Raw genomic sequence first — 22,623 nt, 5'->3', positions numbered from 1 at the left:
AAGCCATTATTGTAAAAGCTAGCCTCGATATATTCATTACATATCAATACCAAAAATTCTAGGCCTCTTTATATCTTTTTCCCAAGGATGGCAGTTGAGATAAATGGGCAGGGATTCCTGTTACAGCTCTACCATTCATTGCTATGAACAAATGAAGCCAGTCACTTCCCGGTGAGTGAGGGCTTCAGTTTCCTCATGGCTGAAATTAAGGAACTGGATTAGATGCTCTCTAAATACCTGTACAGTTCTAAAATTTTGAGTTCAAATTTACCCTAAGAAGCAAATCACAACAACAACAAAATCCAGTTGTTGAGGTATAATCTCTCTCCCCAAAAAGCTGCTACTTTAACATCATTAATATTTTTAAACATCACTATTGTATCTTAGTTTTGCTACCTTCCTAGAAAGCCATACTATGACCAAACAAAAATAGGCATGCTAAGTGCATAAGAAATCTAAAATGTCATATAAATGCTGAATAATTAACTGTGATATCAACTGCATTTGCTGCAGATGCCCACACAATTTGGAGATTCCTGCCTTGAAAAAGACAGTTTCTGCTGGCGCCCAGTTCAAAATCTCCTACCCTGGGAGAGGGGTGAAGAGAAAAGCTGAGGACAAGAAAGTACCTCTCTGATTGTTTTCACTACTTCCCGGCTGCTCAGATAAGAGGGGTACGTTCAATGAACTTCTCTAATGGTGAACGGGAGAGAAAACAGGGTTGAATCCTCCGGAACGCCCTACGGGGTCCTGCCGAGCTGGTGAAAGGAAGAGAGAAAACAGGGTTGAATCCTCCGGAACGCCCTGCCGAGCTGGGCAGTCGCCTGCCGCGTAGAAACAAAGTTGTCGCCATAGAAACTGTCGCCATCGCAACTAGAGAGACTGGGCAAATGTTGCCTGGAGAGGCAGTTGCTGAGTGCCACAGATTAGGATTACCTGTCACAACAATAATTCATTACTCGAGTAAATGGAGGGTCAGTGAATGAGACTTTTTTACCTAACTCTCTTCCCTTAGAAAGGGCACAGAATCAGGATCTTCAAATTGTGGAAAACTGCAAGACTGGAAATTCGGATCCGTTGGAAAATAGATTTATATAAACACTCTCAAGGAGGATCAAGTCTTCAAGTGTCCCCATAGCGACTTCCCTGTAAATATTATAACTAATCAAGATTTTAATTTATCTTTTTTCTCTATCCAGTATTTGTTTAGACAGCACTTCTTTCAGAAAATTTTTGGCAGAGAAGATTAAGCTGTGTAAATTTTTTGAGTATGCATGAAGAGAGAAATGTGAAACTTTGCTATTTGAGGCTGCACAATGGATACTCCATCTAAATGATAATAGCCTACACAAATACCATGTGCATAAATAAAATTGGTAGATAAATAAATCCTGGTGGTGTATTGATGGCATATTCATTCAACAAATATTTGAGCATCTTCTATGTGCCAGTCGGCATGTAAAGAATTTTTTTTTAATGAGAGTACAGCCTACACTATTGTGTCTAGCAAACAGTTGTTCCTCTAGAAATTTCATTTGAGTCAGTGAATGAACAAATTGAAATTCCTCCCAGCTTGTAAAAACAAACTATTTTCTGTGGAAAACAAAACACTTGTGATTTTTTTGTCACAGTGTCTTTTTAAAAAATTTTATTGAAATATAGTTGATTTACAATGTTGTGTTAGTTTCAGGTGTACAGCAAAGTGAGATATATATATATATATTCTTTTTTAAGATACTTTTCCATTATGGGTTATTACAAGATATTGAGTATAGTTTCCCATGCTATACAGTAGCTCCTTATTTGTTATCTATTTTATATATAGTAGTGTGTATATTTTAATCAAAAACTCCTAATTTATCCCTCCCCCACCTTTCCCCTTTGGTAACCGTAAGTTTATTTTCTATGTCTGTGAGTCAATTTCTGTTTTGTTAATAAATTCATTTGTATCATTTTTTCAGATTCCACATATAAGCAATATCACATGATATTTGTCTTTCTGTGATGGTTTTTTGACATGTCAATTTGGTTAGGCTAAACTACAGAACTGAACGGAGGACAGTATTATATCATGCACTCACCTTCTCCCAGTTACTCAATCAAATACTAATCTAGGGCTGCTGTGAAGAGATTTTGCAGATGTAATTCAAGTCCCCTGTAAATTGATGTTAATCTAGGGAGATTATCTGTGTGGGTCTCACTCAGTCAGTGGAAGTCCTTTTAAAAAGTTTTAGACATGCCCTGAGTTAGACTCCAAACAGCAGCTAGGTGTACAGGTGCTCTCCCCTTTCTGGCTCTTTCCTTCCTGACAGCCTGCCCCTACAGATTGTGGACTTGCTTCATGATCCCCTACAGTTACATAAGCCAGTTCCCCGTAAGAAACCCTATATATAAACATACAATGGATACATATAGGGTATATATATAATCTACTGGTTATAATCTTAATCTTCTGCTTCCCTCATTAGATCCTAACTAATACAATGTACATCTTTTGTCAAACAGGTTTTAATAGGTATAATTTACATACTATAGAATTCACCATTTTAAAGTATACAATTCAATGGGTTTTTCAGTAAATTTATACAGTTGTGCAACCACTACCAAGATCCAGTTCTAAAAAATTTCCATCACTGCAAAAAGTTCCCTTGACGTCATAAACAGTCAATCCTCACTCCCACCTCCAGTCCTAGGCAACCACTGATTTACTTTTGGTCTCTATAGGTTTACAACTTCTGAAAATGTCATGTACATGGAATCATGTATTATGTGGTCTTTTGTGTCTGGCTTCTTTCACTTAATAATGTGTTTGAGGTTCATCTATATGTAGTATGTGAGAGAAGTTCATTCCTTTTTACTGATGGATAGTCTTCCATTATATGGATATATCATATTTGGTTTATTCATTCACAAGTTGATGGACATTTGGATTGCTTTCAGTTCGGGGCTATTGTGAATAATCCTTCCATGAACATTTGTGTGCAAATCTTTGGATGAACATACATTTTCATTTCTCATTGGTAGGAATTGCTGGGATAAATGATAAGTGTATGTTTGACCTTTTAAGAAACTGTCAAACTGTCTTCCAAAGTGGCTGAAAGATTATACATTTCTACCAGAAAAATATAAGCATTCCAATTTCTCCACATCCTTGCCAACACTTGGTATTGTCTATCTTTTTTATTCGAGGTATTTGAATGGGCATACAGTGGTATCTCATTGTGGTTTTAATTTGCATTTCCCTAAATGCAAATATGTTAAATATCTTTTCATGTGCTTATTATCCATTAACATATCTTCTTTTTTGATGAAATGTTTATTTAGATCTTTTATCCATTTTTAAATTGGAATATTTCCATTTTTATCATTAAGGGATAAGAGTTCTTTACATTCTGGATACAAATCGTTTATCAGATAATTTGCAAATATATTCTCTTGGCCTGTAGCTTGCCTTTTCATTTTCTTAATGGTATCTCTTTTTTTTAACATCTTTATTGGAGTATAATTGCCTTACATTGTTGTGTTCATTTCCGCTTTATAACAAAGTGAATCAGCTATACGTATATATATATCCCCATATCCCCTTCCTCTTAAGTCTCCATCCCACCCTCCCTATCCCACCCCTCTGGTGGTCACAAAGCACTGAGCTGATCTCCCTGTGCTATGCAGCTGCTTCCCACTAGCTATATACTTTATATTTGGTAGAGTATACATGTCCATGCCACTCTCTCACTTCGTTCCAGCTTATCCTTCCCTCTCCCTGTGTCCTCAACCCATTCTCTACATGTGCATCATTATTCCTGTCCTGTCCCTAGGATCTTCAGAACAATTTAATTTTATTTTTTAGATTCCATATATATGTGTTAGCATATGGTATTTATTTTTCTCTTTCTGACTTACTTCACTCTGTATGACAGACTCTAGGTCCATCCACCTCACTACAAACAACTCAATTTCATTTCTTTTTATGGTTGAGTAATATTTCATTGTATGTATATGCCACATCTTCTTTATCCATTCATCTGTCGATGGACACGTAGGTTGCTTCCATGTCCTGGCTATTGTAAATAGAGCTGCAATGAACATTATGGTACATGACTCTTTGAATTATGGTTTTCTCAGGGTATATGCCCAGTAGTGGGATTGCTGAGTCACATGATGGATCTATTTTTAGTTTTTTAAGGAACCTCCGTACTGTTCTCCATAGTGGCTGTATCAATTTACATTGCCGCCAACAGTGCAAGAGGGTTCCCTTTTCTCAACACCCTCTCCAGCATTTATTGTTTGTAGATTTTTTGATGATGACCATTCTGATACCTCATTGTAGTTTTGATTTGAATTTCTCTAATCATTAGTGATGTTGAGCATCCTTTCATGTGTTTGTTGGCAATCTGTATATCTTCTTTGAAGAAATGTCTATTTAGGTCTTCTGCCCATTTTTGGATTGGATTGTTTCTTTGATATTGAGCTGCATGAGCTGCTTGTATATTTTGGAGATTAATCCTTTGTCAGTTGCTTCATTTCCAAATATTTTCTCCCATTCTGATGGTTGTCTTTTCGTCTTCTTCATGGTTTCCTTTGCTGTGCAAAAACTTTTAAGTTTCATTAGGTCCCATTTGTTTATTTTTGTTTTTATTTCCATTTCTCTAGGAGGTGGGTCAAAAAGGACTTTTCTGTGATTTACATCATAGAGTGTTCTGCCTATGTTTTCCTTGAAGAGTTTTATAGTGTTTGGTCTTACATTTAAGTCTTTAATCCATCTGGAGTTTATTTTTGTGTATGGTGTTAGGGAGTGTTCTAATTTTATTCTTTTACATGTAGCTGTCCAGGCTTTCCAGCACCACTTATTGAAGCGGCTGTCTTTTCTCCACTGTATATTCTTGCCTCCCTTATCAAATATAAGGTGACCATATGTGTGTGGGTTTATCTCTGGGCTTTCCATCCTTTCCACTGATCTATATTTCTGTTTTTGTGCCACTTCCATACTATCTTGATTACTGTAGCTTTGTAGTATAGTCTGAAGTCAGGGAGCCTGATTCCTCCAGCTCCCTTTTTCTTTCTCAAGATTGCTTTGGTTATTCAGGGTCTTTTGTGTTACCATACATATTGTGAAATTTTTGGTTCTAGTTCTTTGCAAAATGCCAGTGGTAGTTTGATAGGGATTGCATTGAATCTGCAGATTGCTTTGGGTAGTAGGGTCATTTTCACAATGTTGATTCTTCCAAACCAAGAACATAGTATATCTCTCCATCAGTTGGTATTATCTTTAATTTCTTTCATCAGTGTTTTATAGTTTTCTGCATACAGGTCTTTTGTCTCCTTAGGTAGGTTTATTCCTAGGTATTTTATTCTTTTTGCTGCAATGGTAAATGGGAGTGTTTCCTTAATTTCGCTTTCAGATTGTTCATCATTAGTGTATAGGAATGCAAGAGATTTCTGTTCATTAATTTTGTATCCTGCTACTTTAGCAAATTCATTGATTAGCTCTCGTAGTTTTCTGGTAGCATCTTTAGGATTCTGTATGTATAGTATCGTGTCATCTGCAAACAGTGACAGTTTTAACTCTTCTTTTCCAACTTGGATTCCTTTTTTTTTTTTTGCGGTATGCGGACCTCTCACTGTTGTGGGCTCTCCCATTGTGGAGCACAGGCTCTGGACACGCAGGCTCAGCGGTCACAGCTCACAGGCCCAGCTGCTCCGTGGCACATGGGATCCTCCCGGACCGGGGCACTAACCCGCATCCCCTGCATCAGCCGGCAGACTCTCAACCACTGCGCCACCAGGGAAGACCTGTATTCCTTTTATTTCTTTTTCGTCTCTGACTGCTGTGGCTAAAACTTCCAAAACTATGTTATATAATAATGGTGAGAGTGGGCAACCTTGTATTGTTCCTGATCTCAGAGGAAATGGTTTCAATTTTTCACCATTGAGAATGATGTTTGCTGTGGGTTTGTCATATATGGCCTTTATTATGTTGAGGTAAGTTCTCTCTATGCCTACTTTCTGGAGAGTTTTTATAATAAATGGGTGTTTGTTGAATTTTGTTGAAAGCTTTCTCTGCATCTGTTGAGATTATCATATGGTTTTTATCCTTCAGTGTATTAATATGGTGTATCACATTGATTGATTTGTGTATATTGAAGAATCCTTGCATTCCTGGGATAAACTCCACTTTATCATGGTGTATGGTCCTTTTAATGTGCTGCTGGATTGTTTGCTAGTACTCTGTTGAGATTTTTGCATCGATGTTCATCAGTGATATAGGCCTGTAGTTTTCTTTTCTTGTGACATCTTTGTCTGGTTTTGGTAACAGGGTGGTTTCGTAGAATGAGATTGAGAGTGTTCCTCCCTCTGCTATATTTTGGAAGAGTTTGAGGATAGGTCTTAGCTCTTCTCTAAATGATTGATAAAATTTACCTGTGAAGCCATCTGGTCCTGGGCTTTTGTTTGTTGGAAGATTTTTTATCACAGTTTCAATTTCAGTGCTTCTGATTGGTCTGTTTATATTTTCTATTTCTTCCTGGTTCAGTCTCGGAAGGTTGTGCATTTCTAAGAATTTGTCCATTTCTTCCAGGTTGTCCATTTTATTGGCCTATAATTGCTTGTAATAATCTCTCATGATCCTTTGTATTTCTGCAGTGTCAGTTGTTACTTCTCCTTTTTCATTTCTAATTCTATTGATTTGAGTCTTCTCCCTGTTTTTCTTGATGACTCTGGCTAATGGTTTTTCAATTTTATCTTCTCAAAGAACCAACTTTTAGTTGTACTGATCTTTGCTATTGTTTCCTTCATTTCTTTTTCATTTATTTCTGATCGGATCTTTATGATTTCTTTCCTTCTGCTAACTTTGGGTTATTTTTGTTCTTCTTTCTCTAATTGCTTTAGGTGTAAGGTTAGGTTGTTTATTTGAGATTTTTGTTTCTTGAGGTAGGATTGTATTGCTATAAACTTCCCTCTTGGAACTGCTTTTGCTGCAGCCCATAGTTTTTGGGTCGTCGTGTTTTCAATGTCATTTGTTCCTAGGTATTTTTTGATTTCCTCTTTGATTTCTTCAGTGATCTCTTGTTTAGTAGTGTATTGTTTAGCCTCCATGTGTTTGTATTTTTTTACAGTCTTTTTCCTGTAATTGATATCTTTCTCATTAGAGTTGTGCTCGGAAAAGATAACTGATACGATTTCAATTTTGTTAAGGTTACCAAGGCTTGATTTGTGACCCAAGATATGATCTATCCTGGAGAATGTTCCATGAGCACTTGAGAAGAATGTGTATTCTGTTGTTTTTGGATGTAATGTCCTATAAATATGAATTAAGTCCATCCTGTTGAATGTATCATTTAAAGCTTGTGTTTCCTTATTTATTTTCATTTTGGTTGATCTGTCCATTGGTGAAAGTGGGGTGTTAAAGTCCCCTACTATGATTGTGTTACTGTCAACTTCCCCTTTTATGGCTGTTAGCATTTGCCTTATGTACTGAAGTGCTCCTAGGCTGGGTGCATAAATATTTACAATTGTATCTTCTTCTTGGATTGATCCGTTGATCATTATATAGTGACCTTCTTTGTCTCGTGTAACAGTCTTTATTTTAAAGTCTATTTTGTCTGATATGAGTATTGCTACTCCAGCATTTTTTTTTTTCCCGGTACGCAGACCTCTCACTGTTGTGGCCTCTCCCGCTGTGGAGCACAGGCTCCGGACGTGCAGGCTCAGCAGCCATGGCTCACGGGCCTAGCCGCTCCGCGGCATGTGGGATCTTCCTGAACTGGGGCATGAACCCGTGTTCCCTGCATCGGCAGGCGGACTCTCAACCACTGCACCACCAGGGAAGCCCTCCAGCTTTCTTTTAATTTCCATTTCCATAGAATATCTTTTTCCAACCCCTCACTTTCAGTCTGTATGTGTCCCTAGATCTGAAGTGGATCTCTTGTAGACAGCATATATACAGGTCTTTTTTTTGGGTATCCATTCAGCCAGTCTATATCTTTTGGTTGGAGAATTTAATCCATTTACATTTAAGGTAATTATCAAAATGTATGTTCCGGGGGACGAGGGGAAGATGGCGGAATAGTAAGATGCGGAGATCACCTTCCTCCCCACAGATACACCAGAAATACAACTACACGTTGAACAACCCCTACAGCACACCTATTGAACGCTGGCAGAAGACCTCAGATCTCCCAAAAGGCAAGAAACTCCCCACGTACCTGGGTAGTGCAAAAGAAAAAGGAATAAGCAGAGACAAAAGGATACGGACGGGATGTGTACCAGTGGGAGGGAGCCGTGAAGGAGGAAAGGTTTCCACACACTAGGAAGCTCCTTCACGGGGGGAGACTGTGGGTGGCAGAGGGGGGAGGCTTCGGAGCCGCGGAGGAGAGCACAGCAACAGGAGAGCAGAGGGCAAAGCAGAGAGATTCCCGCACAGAGGATCGGTGCCAACCAGCACTCACCAGCCCGAGAGCCTTGTCTGCTCACCCACCGGGGCGGGCGGGGCTGGGAGCTGAGGCTCAGGCTTCGGTCAGAGCGCAGGGAGAGGACTGGGGTCGGCGGTGTGAACACAGCCTGCAGGGGGTTAGTGCACCATGGCTAGCCGGGAGGGAGTCGGGGGAAAAGTCTGGACCTGCCAAAGAGGCAAGAGACTTTTCTTGCCTCTTTGTTTCCTGGTGCGTGAGGAGAGGGGAGTAAGAGCACTGCTTAAAGGAGCTCGAGACAGGTGCGAGCCGCGGCTAAAAGCGCGTACCCCAAAGACGTGCATGAGACGCTAAGTCTGCTGCTGCAGCCACCAAGAAGCCTGTGTGCGAGCACAGGTCACTATCCACACCCCCCTTCCAGGGAGCCCGTGCAGCCCACCACTGCCAGGATCCGGAATCCAGGGACTACTTCCCCGAGGGAACACACGGCGCACCTCAGGCTGGTGGAACGTCACGCTGGCCTCTGCCGCCGCAGGCCCGCCCCGCAGTCCGTACCCCTCCCTCCCCCCGGCCTGAGTGAGCCAGAGTTCCCGTATCAGCTGCTCCTTTAACCCCGTCCTGTCTGAGAGAAGAACAGACGCTTTCAGGCGACCTACACGCAGAGGCGGGGCCAAATCCAAAGCTGAACCCCAGGAGCTGTGTGAACAAAGAAGAGAAAGGGAAATGTCTCCCAGCAGCCTAAGAAGCAGTGGATTAAATCTCCACAATCAACTTGATGTACCCTGAGTCTGTGGAATACATGAATAGACAACGAATCATCCCAAATTGAGGAGGTGGACTTTGAGAGCAAGATTTATGATTTTTTCCCCTTTTCCTCTTTCTGTGAGTGTGTATGTGTATGCTTCTTTGTGAGATTTTGTTTGTATAGCTTTGCTCTGACCATTTGTCCTAGGGTTCTATCCGTCCGTTTTGTGTTGTTTTTTTTTCTTAATAATTATTTTTTATTTTCATAACTTTATTTTATTTTATTTTATCTTCTTTCTTTCTTTCTTTCCTTCCTTCCCTCCTTTAGACAACAAATCATCCCAAAATGAGGAGGTGGACTTCGAGAGCAAGATTTATGATTTTTTCCACTTTTCCTCTTTTTGTGAGTATGTGTATGCTTCTGTGTGAGATTTTGTCTGTATACCTTTGCTTCCACCATTTGTCCTAGGGTTCTATCTGTCCATTTTTTTGTTGTTGTGGTTGGGTATTTTAAAAATTTTTTCTTAATAATTTTCTATTTTAATAACTTTATTATATTTTATCTTACTTTATTTTATTATATTTTATCTTACTTTATTTTATTTTACTTTATCTTCCTTCCTGTCCTTCCTTCCTCCTGCTCTCCCTCCCTCCTTTCTTTCTTTCCTTCCTTCCTTTCTTTCTACTTTTTCTCCCTTTTATTCTGAGCCGTGTGGATGAAAGGCTCTTGGTGCTGCAGCCAGGAGTCAGTGCTGTGCCCCTGAGGTGGGAGAGCCAACTTCAGGACACTGGTCTACAAGAGACCTCCCAGCTCCACATAATATCAAATGGTGAAAATCTCCCATAGATCTCCATCTCAACACCAGCACCCAGCTTCACTCAACGACCAGCAAGCTACAGTGCTGGACACCCTATGCCAAACAACTAGCACAACATGAACACAACCCCAACCATTAACAGAGAGGCTGCCTAAAATCTTAATAAGTCCACAGACACCCAAAAACACACCACCAGACGTGAACCTGCCCAACAGAAAGACAAGATCCAGCCTCATCCACCAGAACACAGGCACTAGTCCCCTCCACCAGGAAGCCTACACAACCCACTGAACCAACCTTAGGCACTGGGGACAGACACAAAAAACAACAGGAACTACGTACCTGCAGCCTGCAAAAAGCAGACCCCAAACACAGTAAGATAAGCAAAATGAGAAGACAGAAAAACACACAGCAGATGAAGGAGCAAGATAAAAACCCACCAGACCTAACAAATGAGGAGGAAAAAGGCAGTCTATCTGAAAAAGAATTCAGAATAATGATAGTAAAGATGATCCAAAATCTTGGAAATAGAATAGAAAAAATGCAAGAAACATTTAACAAGGACCTAGAAGAACTAAAGATGAAACAAACAATGATGAACAACACAATCTGAAATTAAAAATACTCTAGATGGGATCAATAGCAGAATAACTGAGGCAGAAGAACGGATAAGTGACCTGGAAGATAAAATAGTGGAAATAACTACTGCAGAGCAGAATAAAGAAAAAAGAATGAAAAGAACTGAGGACAGTCTCAGAGACTTCTGGGACAACATTAAACGCACCAACATTCGAATTATAGGGGTTCCAGAAGAAGAAGAGAAAAAGAAAGGGACTGAGAAAATATTTGAAGAGATTATAGTTGAAAACTTCCCTGATATGGGAAAGGAAATAGTTAATCAAGTCCAGGAAGCACAGAGAGTCCCATACAGGATAAATCCAAGGAGAAATACGCCAAGACACATATTAATCAAACTGTTAAAAATTAAATACAAAGAAAACATATTAAAAGCAGCAAGGGAAAAACAACAAATAACACACAAGGGAATCCCCATAAGGTTAACAGCTGATCTTTCAGCAGAAACTCTGCAAGCCAGAAGGGACTGGCAGGACATATTTAAAGTGATGAAGGAGAAAAGCCTGCAACCAAGATTACTCTACCCAGCAAGGATCTCTTTCAGATTTGATGGAGAAATTAAAACCTTTGCAGACAAGCAAAAGCTGAGAGAGTTCAGCACCACCAAACCAGCTTTACAACAAATGCTAAAGGAACTTCTCTAGGCAAAACACAAGTGAAGGAAAAGATCTACAATAATGAACCCAAAACATTAAGAAAATGGGATTAGGAACATACATATCGATAATTACCTTAAATGTAAATGGACTAAATGCTCCCACCAAAAGACACAGATTGGCTGAATGGATACAAAAACAAGACCCATATATATGCTGTCTACAAGTGACCCACTTCAGACCTAGAGACACATACAGACTGAAAGTAAGGGGATGGAAAAAGATATTCCATGCAAATGGAAACCAAAAGAAAGCTGGAGTAGCAATTCTCATATCAGACAAAATAGACTTTAAAATAAAGACTATTAGAAGAGACAAAGAAGGACACTACATAATGATCAAGGGATTGATCCAAGAGGAAAATATAACAATTGTAAATATTTATGCACCCAACATAGAACCACCTCAATACATAAGGCAAATACTAACAGCCATGAAAGGGGAAATCGGAAGTAGCACATTCATAGTAGGGGACTTTAACACTCCACTTTCACCAATGGACAGATCATCCAAAATGAAAATAAATAAGGAAACACAAGCTTTAAATGAAACATTAAACAAGATGGACTTAATTGATATTTATAGGACATTCCATCCAAAAACAACAGAATACACATTCTTCTCAAGTGCTCATGGAACATTCTCCAGGATAGATCATATCTTGGGTCACAAATCAAGCCTTGGTAAATTTAAGAAAATTGAAATTGTATCAAGTATCTTTTCTGACCACAATGCTATGAGACTAGATATCGATTACAGGAAAAGATCTGTAAAAAATACAAGCACATGGAGGTAAGCAATACACTACTTAATAATGAAGTGATCAGTGAAGAAATCAAAGAGGAAATAAAAAAATACTTAGAAACAAATGATAATGGAGACATGACGACCCAAAACCTATGGGATGCAGCAAAAGCAGTTCTAAGAGGGAAGTTTATAGCAATACAATCCTACCTTAAGAAATAGGAAACATCTCGAATAAACAACCTAAACTTGCACCTAAAGCAATTAGAGAAAGAAGAACAAAGAAAACCCAAAGTTAGCAGAAGGAAAGAAATCATAAAAATCAGATCAGAAATAAATGAAAAAGAAATGAAGGAAACGATAGCAAAGATCAATAAAACTAAAAGCTGTTTCTTTGAGAAGATAAACAAAATTGATAAACCATTAGCCAGACTCATCAAGAAAAAAAGGGAGAAGACTCAATAGAATTAGAAATGAAAAAGGAGAAGTAACAACTGACACTGCAGAAATACAAAAGATCATGAGAGATTACTACAAGCAGCTCTATGCCAATAAAATGGACAAACTGGAAGAAATGGACAAATTCTTAGAAAAGCACAACCTTCCGAGACTGAACCAGGAAGAAATAGAAAATATAAACAGACCAATCACAAGCCCTGAAATTGAAACTGTGATTAAAAATCTTCCAACAAACAAAACCCCAGGACCAGATGGCTTCACAGGCGAATTCTATCAAACATTTAGAGAAGAGCTAACACCTATCCTTCTCAAACTCTTCCAAAATATAGCAGAGGGAGGAACACTCCCAAACTCATTCTACGAGGCCACCATAACCTTGATACCAAAACCAGAGAAGGATGTCACAAAGAAAGAAAACTACTGGCCAATATCACTGATGAACGTAGATGCAAATATCCTCAACAAAATACTAGCAAACAGAATCCAACAGCACATTAAAAGGATCATACACCATGATCAAGTGGGGTTTATCCCAGGAATGCAAGGATTCTTCAATATACGCAAATCAATCAATGTGATAAACCATATTAACAAACTGAAGGAGAAAAACCATATGATCATCTCAATAGATGCAGAGAAAGCTTTCCACAAAATTCAACACCCATTTATGATAAACACCCTGCAGAAAGTAGGCATAGAGGGAACTTTCCTCAACATAATAAAGGCCATATATGACAAACCCACAGCCAACATCGTCCTCAATGGTAAGGGTTTTTTTTAATATAAATTTATTTATTTTATTTTTGGCTATGTTGAGTCTTCGTTGCTGCATGCAGGCTTTCTGTAGTTGCAGTGTGTGTGGGCTACTCTTTTTTGCAGTGTGTGGGCTTCTCACTGCGGTGGCTTCTCTTTATTTCAGAGCGCAGGCTCTAGGCGCACGGGTTTCAGTGGTTGTGGCTCGCAGGCTCTAGAACACAGGCTCAGTAGTTGTGGTTCATGGGCTTAGTTGCTCCGCAGCCTGTGGGATCTTCCTGCACCAGGGCTCAAACCCATGTCCCTTGCATTGGCAGGCGGATTCTTAACCACTGCACCACCAGGGAAGCCCAGGCTTGATTATATAAAAGCACTTATGGATAACGACACCAAAATGATTCTCCAATACTATACAAAAAGATTTTTCTATTTCTTAATAGAAATGATGAAGATGCTAAGAGAACTTATGAAACAAACTTACTATGCTTTAAACTATGTATTGTTATTTCAAAATTAAGAATGGGAGTGCAGGAAAAAGAAATGAGTCCATATGCTTAAGAGTTCTTTATGGAGCTAAACTGTGTTGTTTTACATAAGTTCTTTGACTGAATTTCTTTTCTTCGAACTAAGTTTATGATTGCTGTTATAGTAACATTAATTATACTTATATTAAGTGATATAGTTGTATCTCAATTTTAAAAATGAAAAAAATAGCTGTATCATATACATACTATGCTATATAGTATATTAATATAATGTAATCATAAATTATGATAAATATTTTAAAATATAAGAAACAAATAGCACTGTTGGTGGGACTGTAAATTGATGTAGTCACTATGGAAAACAGTATAAAAACAGAAGTTCCTCAAAAAATTAGAAGTAGAACTACCGTATGATTCAGCATCCCATTTCTGGTTATATATACACACAAAGGAAACAAAATCAATATCCCAAAAACGTCTCTGCACCCCCATGTTCTGTGCAGCATTATTTACAATAGCAAGACATGGAAACAACCTAAATGTTAAGTGTCCACAGATGGATAAATGGGTAAAGAAAATGTAAGATATATAGACATAGAAATGATATAGATATATAGATACAGATATATAATGGAATATTATTCAACAATAAAAAAGGAGATTCTGCCATTGTGACAACATGGATGGACCTCAAGGGCATTATGCTAAGTGAAATAAGTCAGACAAAGACAAATACTGTATGATTTCGATTATATGTGGAATCAAAAAAAAATTAATTCATAGATACGGACAACAGATTGGTGTGGGGGGAGGGATGGATGGAGGAAGTGGATGAAGGTGATCAAAAAGGTAAAAACTTCCAGTTATAAGATAAACAAGTTCTGGGTATATAATGTACAACATGGTGACTACAGTATATGTGAAAGTTGCAAACAATAGATCTTAGAAGTTCTCATCACAAGAAAAAGAATTGTAACTATTGATATAATGGATGTTAATTAAACTTATTGTGGTAATCATTTGGCAATATATACCTATATCAAATCATTATGCTGTACACCTTGGACTAATACAATGTTATATATCAATTATATCTCAGTGAAACTGGAAAAAATAATTTAAAAAGAAACAAATAAATAGAAGAGATTGATTCCCTTAAACAGAAAGCAAATAGAAATTATTAAATTTTGGGGACTTTCCTGGTGGCGCAGTGGTTAAGAATCCGCCTGCTAATGCAGGGGACATGGGTTCAATCCCTGGACTGGGAAGATCCCACATGCTTTGGAGCAACTAAGCCTGTGTGCCACAACTACTGAGCCCACATGCCACAACTACTGAAGCCCACGTGCCCTAGAGCCTGTGCTCCGTGACAAGAGAAGCCACCACAATGAGAAGCCCACTCACCGCAACGAAGAGTAGCCCCTGCTCACCGCAACTAGAGAAAGCCACACGCAATGAAGACCCAATGCAGCCAAAAATATATATATATATTAAATTTTGAATATATGAGAAAATAGATTACCCTGAAGTGATATCAACAAATTACTCAAAATTTCTGAGTGCTATCCCTCAAAATTAGTTTCATGTTGACCTTAAGTTAAAAAAGATAAAAGTATATTAATGATCTATACCAATGTTATTAACTAAGTGAGGGTAATTACAAGAAACTTGTCTTCACACACTAATTCCTGCAGATATACGTATAAGTAATAAAAATAACTCCAACAACCGTAACTTTTGATTAGTGAAAGTTAGCTTGTGTTTCTTGGTATGAATTGAGAATGGATGAATAAAATGATTTCTATTAGATGCTTCTCCTTTTGGCATGAGGAAAAGCATAGTATTGGTTCAGTCTTGTAATCTCAAATTTTAATTATATAATTTATATACATAATTGTGCTACAGTTTAGCCTCATAAAATAAACACACCATTTATTATTTTTAAGTCTGTAGAGTTCAGATTAAACTTTCTTTGGGAAGTTGTGAAACTTCCAGAACACTTGCAGATACTTTCTCCTGAAAGAACTGACAAAAGATAATGTAAGATAATGAAAAGAGAAAGGTACTGAACCATGGGTATACTACATTCCTATCTGTGCAAAAAGTGGGGGGAAGGGTATAAATTCATAAACGTTTGTGCATGCATAGAAGTCAGAGGCGGGAAGATTACCTTTTTTTCACTACAAATATGTTTTTACTCTTTGAAGTAATTTAAATATCAAAAAAAAAACCCTAAAAGAAAGTATGACACTTCAAGGCATGTGTCTCAAACTCGGATTAAGACTGCTACAGTGCTACAGAGTTAAATTAGATCAGCTTGCTTGAAGGAGAGTCATTTTCTAATAGGGTTTTTTTTTTTTTTTAGCCTCCCGGAGCAGGTTGCAGGATCTTAGTTCCCAGACCAGGGACTGAACTCTGGGCCTCAGCAATGAAAGCCTCGAGGTGTAACCACTGGACCGCCAGGGAATTCCCACATTTCCTAATAGGGCTTTTATCTTTTAGCTTATTTAAGATTGAGTTCTGCAAAGATGCATGAAGAGAAGTGCCATTTCAAAATTTATATTTGCTAATGTGGGTACTATGATACTATGAACTGGAGTACTGAGACTTATTTTCTTAAGCCAACTGATACAATGTAATGACTTTTACCCTACACTGTAGCCCCAGATTACATACATACCACCAGGCATCCAGTTACCTTGTCAAATACTTGCTGCGTGGGGAGAGGGGAGGACAGGAATATACATTTCAAATGACTGCAAAATGCATCCTTCTTTTAGAAAAGGCTTATTTTCCTTATTGTAAGCCAGGGGAAAGGGTATGGCTTATTATTAGATATCCAATAAATAAACATTCCAGTTGTAGGAGACGGGAAAATACATACAAACATATCACTTGTCGAGAGAAGGGAATTCTCAATTTGTTCTCTGAATCTTCAAGAGTTGTTTTTTTCTTCAGTTAATCAGAGTATTAATTATATTTAACACAAAATCTGTTTCTTTAAATACTTTCTTCATTTGGCTTTCAAAGAAGCTACATTTCTCATATCCTCTTACTTACTGGCTATTCTCAGTCTCCTGCCATTCATTCAGCAATGTCTGTTTGGTCTTGAGCAAGTAACTTAATCTCTCTGGTCCTCACATCCGTAAAAGACGTTTTTAGCACAGTCACCGCCCACTGACTGGGAGCTACTATATATCGTTCGTAGTTACTACCACAAAAGCCCTGCTCCGCGCGTCGGCGCTGGCTAGGCCTGAGGTGAACCCACCACACCTCGGAAGAGGGTGAGCAGCCTCGGGAATGCTGTGGAAAAGTGAGCAACACTTTCCACACCCGAAGCCAGGCTGGCAAACCGGGTGGAGTTCCTTACGCCCTCGCGCGAGGAAGCCCCAGGAACCACCAGAAGGCACGGGGTTAACAACCAGGAACTGCGCCAGCCTCCGCCGGGGAAGCGAAACCCGTGACACCACCCCAGCCAGTTCCGTTTTGGGCGCGCCTTCGCTTCCGCCCGCTAACTGCACTTTCGATAAAACCATGGAGTCTAATATTTCCCTCTGGAACTTCTATATTTTCTTCATTTTTCCAGCCTTATGACTCTGGTTGTAGATAAAAATTAAGCTGTGATGGATTAGAGACACGAGTGGCTATGGAAAAAAGGAGCTGGCGAGCGGGCCTGGCGAAAGTGCGTGGCAGGAGCACAGTACGCCCTCTCTTCGCCGGCCGGAAGTTGAGGGACTGAATGGGTTCCGGAACCGGCGGCTGCGGCTCTTCTGTTTCTACCTGACGCTTAACGGTCGCCCAGGCTCAGAGCTCGTCAGCCTCTGGTCCGCCAGGTTCATGTGGAGGCTCCCAGGCGCCCGCTCCGCGCTTCGTGGGGTCCGTACGGCAGTGGAGCGGCACAGTCGGGCCGAGGCGGCGACTGAGACCGTGGCAGGCGCGATGGAGCGCGCTGTGGTGCGCTGTGTGCCCTCGGAGCCTAAGCTAAGTCTGTCGTTCGCGCTGGCCGACGGCAGCCACAAGAACATGCAGCGCGACCAGAGCGAGCCGCTGGGTCGGGCCCTCAGCCGGATCGCTACCAATGCCCTCAAAGGCCACGCGAAGGCGGCCGCCGCCAAGAAGAGCAGGAAGAACCGGCCAAACGCAAGCGGCGGCGTGTCCTGTGCGGGGCCTGGGCCCGAGCCGGCTGCAGCCTGCGAACCCGTGGTGAAGCTGTACTACCGGGAGGAGGCAGTGGCTGAAGACGTGCTCAATGTGGACGCCTGGCAGGACGGTGCGGTGCTGCAGATCGGCGATGTCAAGTACAAGGTGGAGCGCAACCCTCCCGCCTTCACCGAGCTGCAGTTGCCGCGCTACATCATGGCCGGCTTCCCGGTGTGCCCCAAGCTCGGCGTCGAATTTGGGGATCCCGCCGGCTCCCTCTTCCGCTGGTACAAGGAAACCAAACCCGGCGCGACAGAACCTGAGTGCGGGGGCCCCTCATCGTTGTCTCCCTCTTCGCCCTCTCCTGGTTGGACTGAGACGGGTGTGGACGAGCGCGTCTACACCCCGTCCAATGCCGACATCGGGCTACGGCTCAAACTTCATTGCACCCCAGGCAATGGGCAGCGCTTCGGGCCAAGCCGGGAGTTGGAAAGTGTGTGTCCAGTGGAGGCCGGGCCCGGCACCTGCACCTTTGACCACCGGCATCTGTACACCAAGAAGGTGACGGACGACGCTCTCATCCGCACTGTCTCCTACAACATCCTGGCCGACACATACGCCCAGACTGAGTTTTCGCGGACGGTCCTGTACCCGTACTGTGCCCCTTACGCCCTGGAACTCGACTACCGCCAGAACCTTATCCAAAAAGAACTCACGGGCTACAACGCCGACCTCATCTGTTTGCAGGAAGTTGACCGCAACGTGTTTACAGACAGCTTGGTGCCGGCCCTGGAGGCCTTTGGGCTGGAGGGCGTGTTTCGAATCAAGCAGCACGAAGGCCTGGCCACTTTCTACCGGAAGTCCAAGTTCAGCCTCCTTAGCCAGCATGACATTGTATTCCATGAAGCCCTGCAGTCTGACCCACTTCACAAAGAACTGCTGGAGAAACTGGCCTTGTACCCATCAGCGCAGGAGAGGGTGCTCCAGAGATCTTCTGTACTTCAGGTAGAGTAACTCCGCCAGTCTCGACATACTCGTTCTGGAAGGGGCGCCGGGGCCGGGGGTGCTTATAGAGAAGAAACAGTCCAGATTTTACTGAAAGGTGTTTGCTCTTGTATCTTAAGCACGTAATTTAGCCTTCCTTCCTTCCTTCATCGAGCAGATACTTATTGAGTACCTGTAATGCGCCAGGCACACTACAGGTTGCCTTGAACAAGACAAACAGGAACTTTTCATAGTGCTTATGATTTAGTGTTTAGCCAAATACAATAATTTAATAGCTAATATTTTCTTACTACTTGCCAAACACTGTTTTGACACATTTTAAAGAATTTAAATTTTAAGTCTCTGGTATGTTGTACAAAGTGCTCCGTAAATATTAGCTGTTATTTTAATTTTGGCTCATAGTAATCCTAATGTTCCCATTTTATAGATGTTATTCTAAAACTCTGTTGTCCAGAGTTTTTAGGTAGTTGGTTTTGTTCATAGTAAGAAGAGCAGCTGCCATCTTTTGAGCACCTACTGTGTCTCATGCACCTCTGAGTAAGCTTATTTAATTGAATCCACACAATTAAATGTCCTCCTTGAGGTGGATGATATTGTCTCTTTTTTACTCATGATGAAGCTGGTTTAGGAAAAAGAAGTGTCCCTCTCCAGGTCTCACTGCTGTAAATGGTAGAGTGGGTATTCAAAGCGAGTTCTGCCTGACTACAAAGCCCACGCTTACCCACACACAGAAAAACACGGGCTCCAACCTTAGTGTTGTCATCTAAAATGTATTCATGCTACGTCTGTGTATTGGACTGTTACTAAAATGTTATGCTGAATCCCATTCATTTATATTCCAAAACTTAAAATTAAATTTCATAATTTCAATCATACTTCATCAGCAGGGAGGCATATGGAATAAAGTGTCAGTTCATCATATAGTTTTAGATTTTTTAAAAATTCAGATTGGGAAATAGCATCTGAACTTGGCATTTTCTGTTTATTTTAGGTTTCTGTTCTTCAGTCTACAAAGGACTCTTCTCAAAAGATATGTGTTGCTAATACCCATCTCTACTGGCACCCCAAAGGTAAGTTTTATTGGTTTTCTCAAGTGGCTTGAACGTGGTAATGTAACGTCGGTAAAAGCTGTTTTACACAAATACATCTTTTTTTTTTGAGTTTTATTGAGATATAGTTGACATACAGCACTATACAATTTAAGGTGTATGGCATAATGACTTATACATATTACAAAATGATTATCACAATAAGTTTAGTTAAAATCTATTACCTCATATAAATATCCCCCAAAAGGTTTTTTTCCTCGTGATGAGAACTTCTGGGGTTTACTCTCTTAGCACCTTTCAAATATACCACCCAGCAGTGTTAACTATAGCCATTGTGTTGTATATTACATCCCCAATACCATTAATCTTACAACTGGAAGTTTTACCTTTTGACCACCTTCATCCACTTCCTCCCCACACATACAAATACATATCTTGAATGTCACCCAGATACTGTGGTTTGTTTTTTCTTTTTTTTTTTAACTTAAAGGCAACTTTAGAAAGTACTTAACATTAATGTTTTTTATATTCATAGGTGGGTACATTCGTCTCATTCAAATGGCAGTAGCCTTGGCTCACATTAGACACGTCTCTTGTGATCTGTATCCCAGCATACCAGTTATATTTTGTGGGGACTTTAATAGTACCCCATCAACAGGAATGTATCACTTTGTCATCAGTGGCAATATTCCAGAGGATCATGAAGACTGGACTTCCAATGGGGAAGAGGAACGATGCAACATGTCTCTTACCCATTTCTTCAAACTGAAAAGTGCTTGTGGTGAACCTGCTTACACAAATTACGTTGGTGGCTTTCATGGATGTCTGGATTACATTTTCATTGACTTAAATGCTTTAGAGGTTGAACAGGTGATTCCATTACCTACTCATGAAGAAGTTACCACCCACCAGGCCTTACCTAGTGTTTCCCATCCCTCTGATCACTTAGCACTTGTATGTGATTTAAAATGGAAATAGATTTGTGTCTGATGGAATTTCAATCTGCTTTAGTAGGAAATTTAATATGAATCAAAGCTATGTGTAACCTTCAAAGAGGAAAACTAGGCACTAAGGTAAAATATTCTTACCATGCGAGTTATGTTCTAGTGTCTTCATTACATGACTATCATAATGGTTGCATAACATAGTTTCTCTACCCTTTTTTTCCTACACTTGGAGGAAAACAAATATATTTATGACTAGCAAGAAGAACACTGGGTACTTTTTATACTTTTTTTTACTAGTAATTAAGAATTTTGTAAAAAAAATAACCATTTGAATGATCCTGTAATTTTTCTATCATAACACATTTCAAATTAAATCATGTATATATAATTAGGGGGAAAGCGCATACAAGTTAAAGTGAGAGGCTTATTCTGACACATGGAAGGAATAACATTAGGGTCTACCTCTACCTCAATTTGGTTAGCAATTTAATACAACTTCAGCGCTTTAACAAAAAATTAAAATATACCATTACCAATTCCTATTGCTTCTCATCTTTCATTTTTCAGTTATCATAAGGCATCTTCATTCTCTTAGGATTTTAATTTTTAGTGTATGGTACAAATGGACATATTTATATTCCCATTCTTACTTGCAGCTCATTTTAACTTTCAGTATGCAAGCACAATTTACTATTTAAAGTGAACAATAACATCGTCAACTTGATCCTGTTGTCTTTAACGCCTTTGCCCATGGAAAATGTTCATAAATCAACAGGGTATTTGACATATATTAGACTATAACACAATACATTAGATATGAGAAACTGCCTATTGATACGGGCTTGCAGTTGTGGATGAACCATGGAGCATTTCTGTGCTACAAGTATTTTCAAAATTGTTTTTTTTCTAAATAGAAAGGGAGAGTAGTAGTGGGGCTTTTGAGCATCTCTCGAATAAACTTCTTACAGACTTGAGCATTATAGTTTGAGTTACAGAACACTGTATATGTAATTACATACTGTAAAAAAAATTTTAAATATGAAGCCAAACTCTTGAAAATTACAAAGTATAGTTTTACTGATTAGAGTCTAGCCTAGAGTAGTAACTGAGCTTTTCTAACTCAATTATCACCATACCTTATTTTTAATGTTTTAGCTGTTGCGCTCTTGTTCAAAAGAACCAAAATGTTCTCGTTTTTCTGCATTTAACTTCTAAGCTTAGATAGCTAGAGCTCACTTCAAGAGCTCTGATTTTCCAGTCATGAAGGCCTTTGTTCCACGTTTAGTCTCTAACCCGATACCATAAGAACTTTCATCTTTTGACAAAGTAACCTGTATTTTCATATTCTGCTCACTATCCAATGTATTGTTTACTCTTAGTAATTTTGAGAATGAGAGGGTTTTACTTGCACTTCAGATTGAACCTTGAAGTGCTTAAAAGTACGTGCCGGAAAAATTAGGGTGGTAGTTTCCTGGGATCTTGTTTAGAAAAGGCTGTAAGTGAAAAATTGATGCTACCAAATTGTGCCTTCCTAAAAAGCATCTTGAAAGCATTTTTTAACATCAGTGTACAAATATAGAAATAATATATTGAAGCCAGAATCTGATTCTTTTGAAATTTTTTTTTCCGTTTTAATATTTGGTTTTGGTTTGCTTTCAAACAAACATGTTGACAGGACTTACTACAGTAAGTTGAGAGAAAAAGTTTAAGCAAAAAAGTTGAGAAACATAAAAGAAAAAAGTGTAACATGACATCCTCATGCCCATGAGAAAAACATACAGG

The 22,623-nt window shown here is 39.6% G+C and overlaps 2 protein-coding genes across 2 annotated transcripts in view; one reads left to right on the top strand and one right to left on the bottom strand.

Moving 5' to 3' along the window:
- Positions 1-18,136, bottom strand: part of DNAH12 (dynein axonemal heavy chain 12) — a 230,090-nt gene extending 211,954 nt beyond the window's left edge. The window contains exons 1-2 of the mRNA XM_060161532.1: positions 16,761-18,136; positions 630-758 (exon numbers count right to left, since the gene is read on the bottom strand). The gene's annotated coding sequence lies outside the window, so the exon portion shown is untranslated. The remainder of the gene's footprint in view (positions 1-629; positions 759-16,760) is intronic.
- Positions 17,407-21,381, top strand: PDE12 (phosphodiesterase 12). Its single transcript, XM_060161536.1, has 3 exons — positions 17,407-18,845; positions 19,837-19,915; positions 20,430-21,381. The coding sequence occupies exons 1-3, from the start codon at positions 17,538-17,540 to the stop codon at positions 20,870-20,872; spliced, it is 1,830 nt and encodes a 609-aa protein (XP_060017519.1). The 5' UTR covers positions 17,407-17,537; the 3' UTR covers positions 20,873-21,381.
- Positions 21,382-22,623: the final 1,242 nt, after the last annotated feature.

The sequence above is a fragment of the Lagenorhynchus albirostris genome, chromosome 10 (assembly GCF_949774975.1).
Source record: "Lagenorhynchus albirostris chromosome 10, mLagAlb1.1, whole genome shotgun sequence".
In the NCBI taxonomy this organism is placed as follows: domain Eukaryota; kingdom Metazoa; phylum Chordata; class Mammalia; order Artiodactyla; family Delphinidae; genus Lagenorhynchus; species Lagenorhynchus albirostris.
The sequence above is the reverse complement of the archived record's forward strand: the minus strand, read 5'-3'. Positions and strand labels throughout refer to the sequence as shown.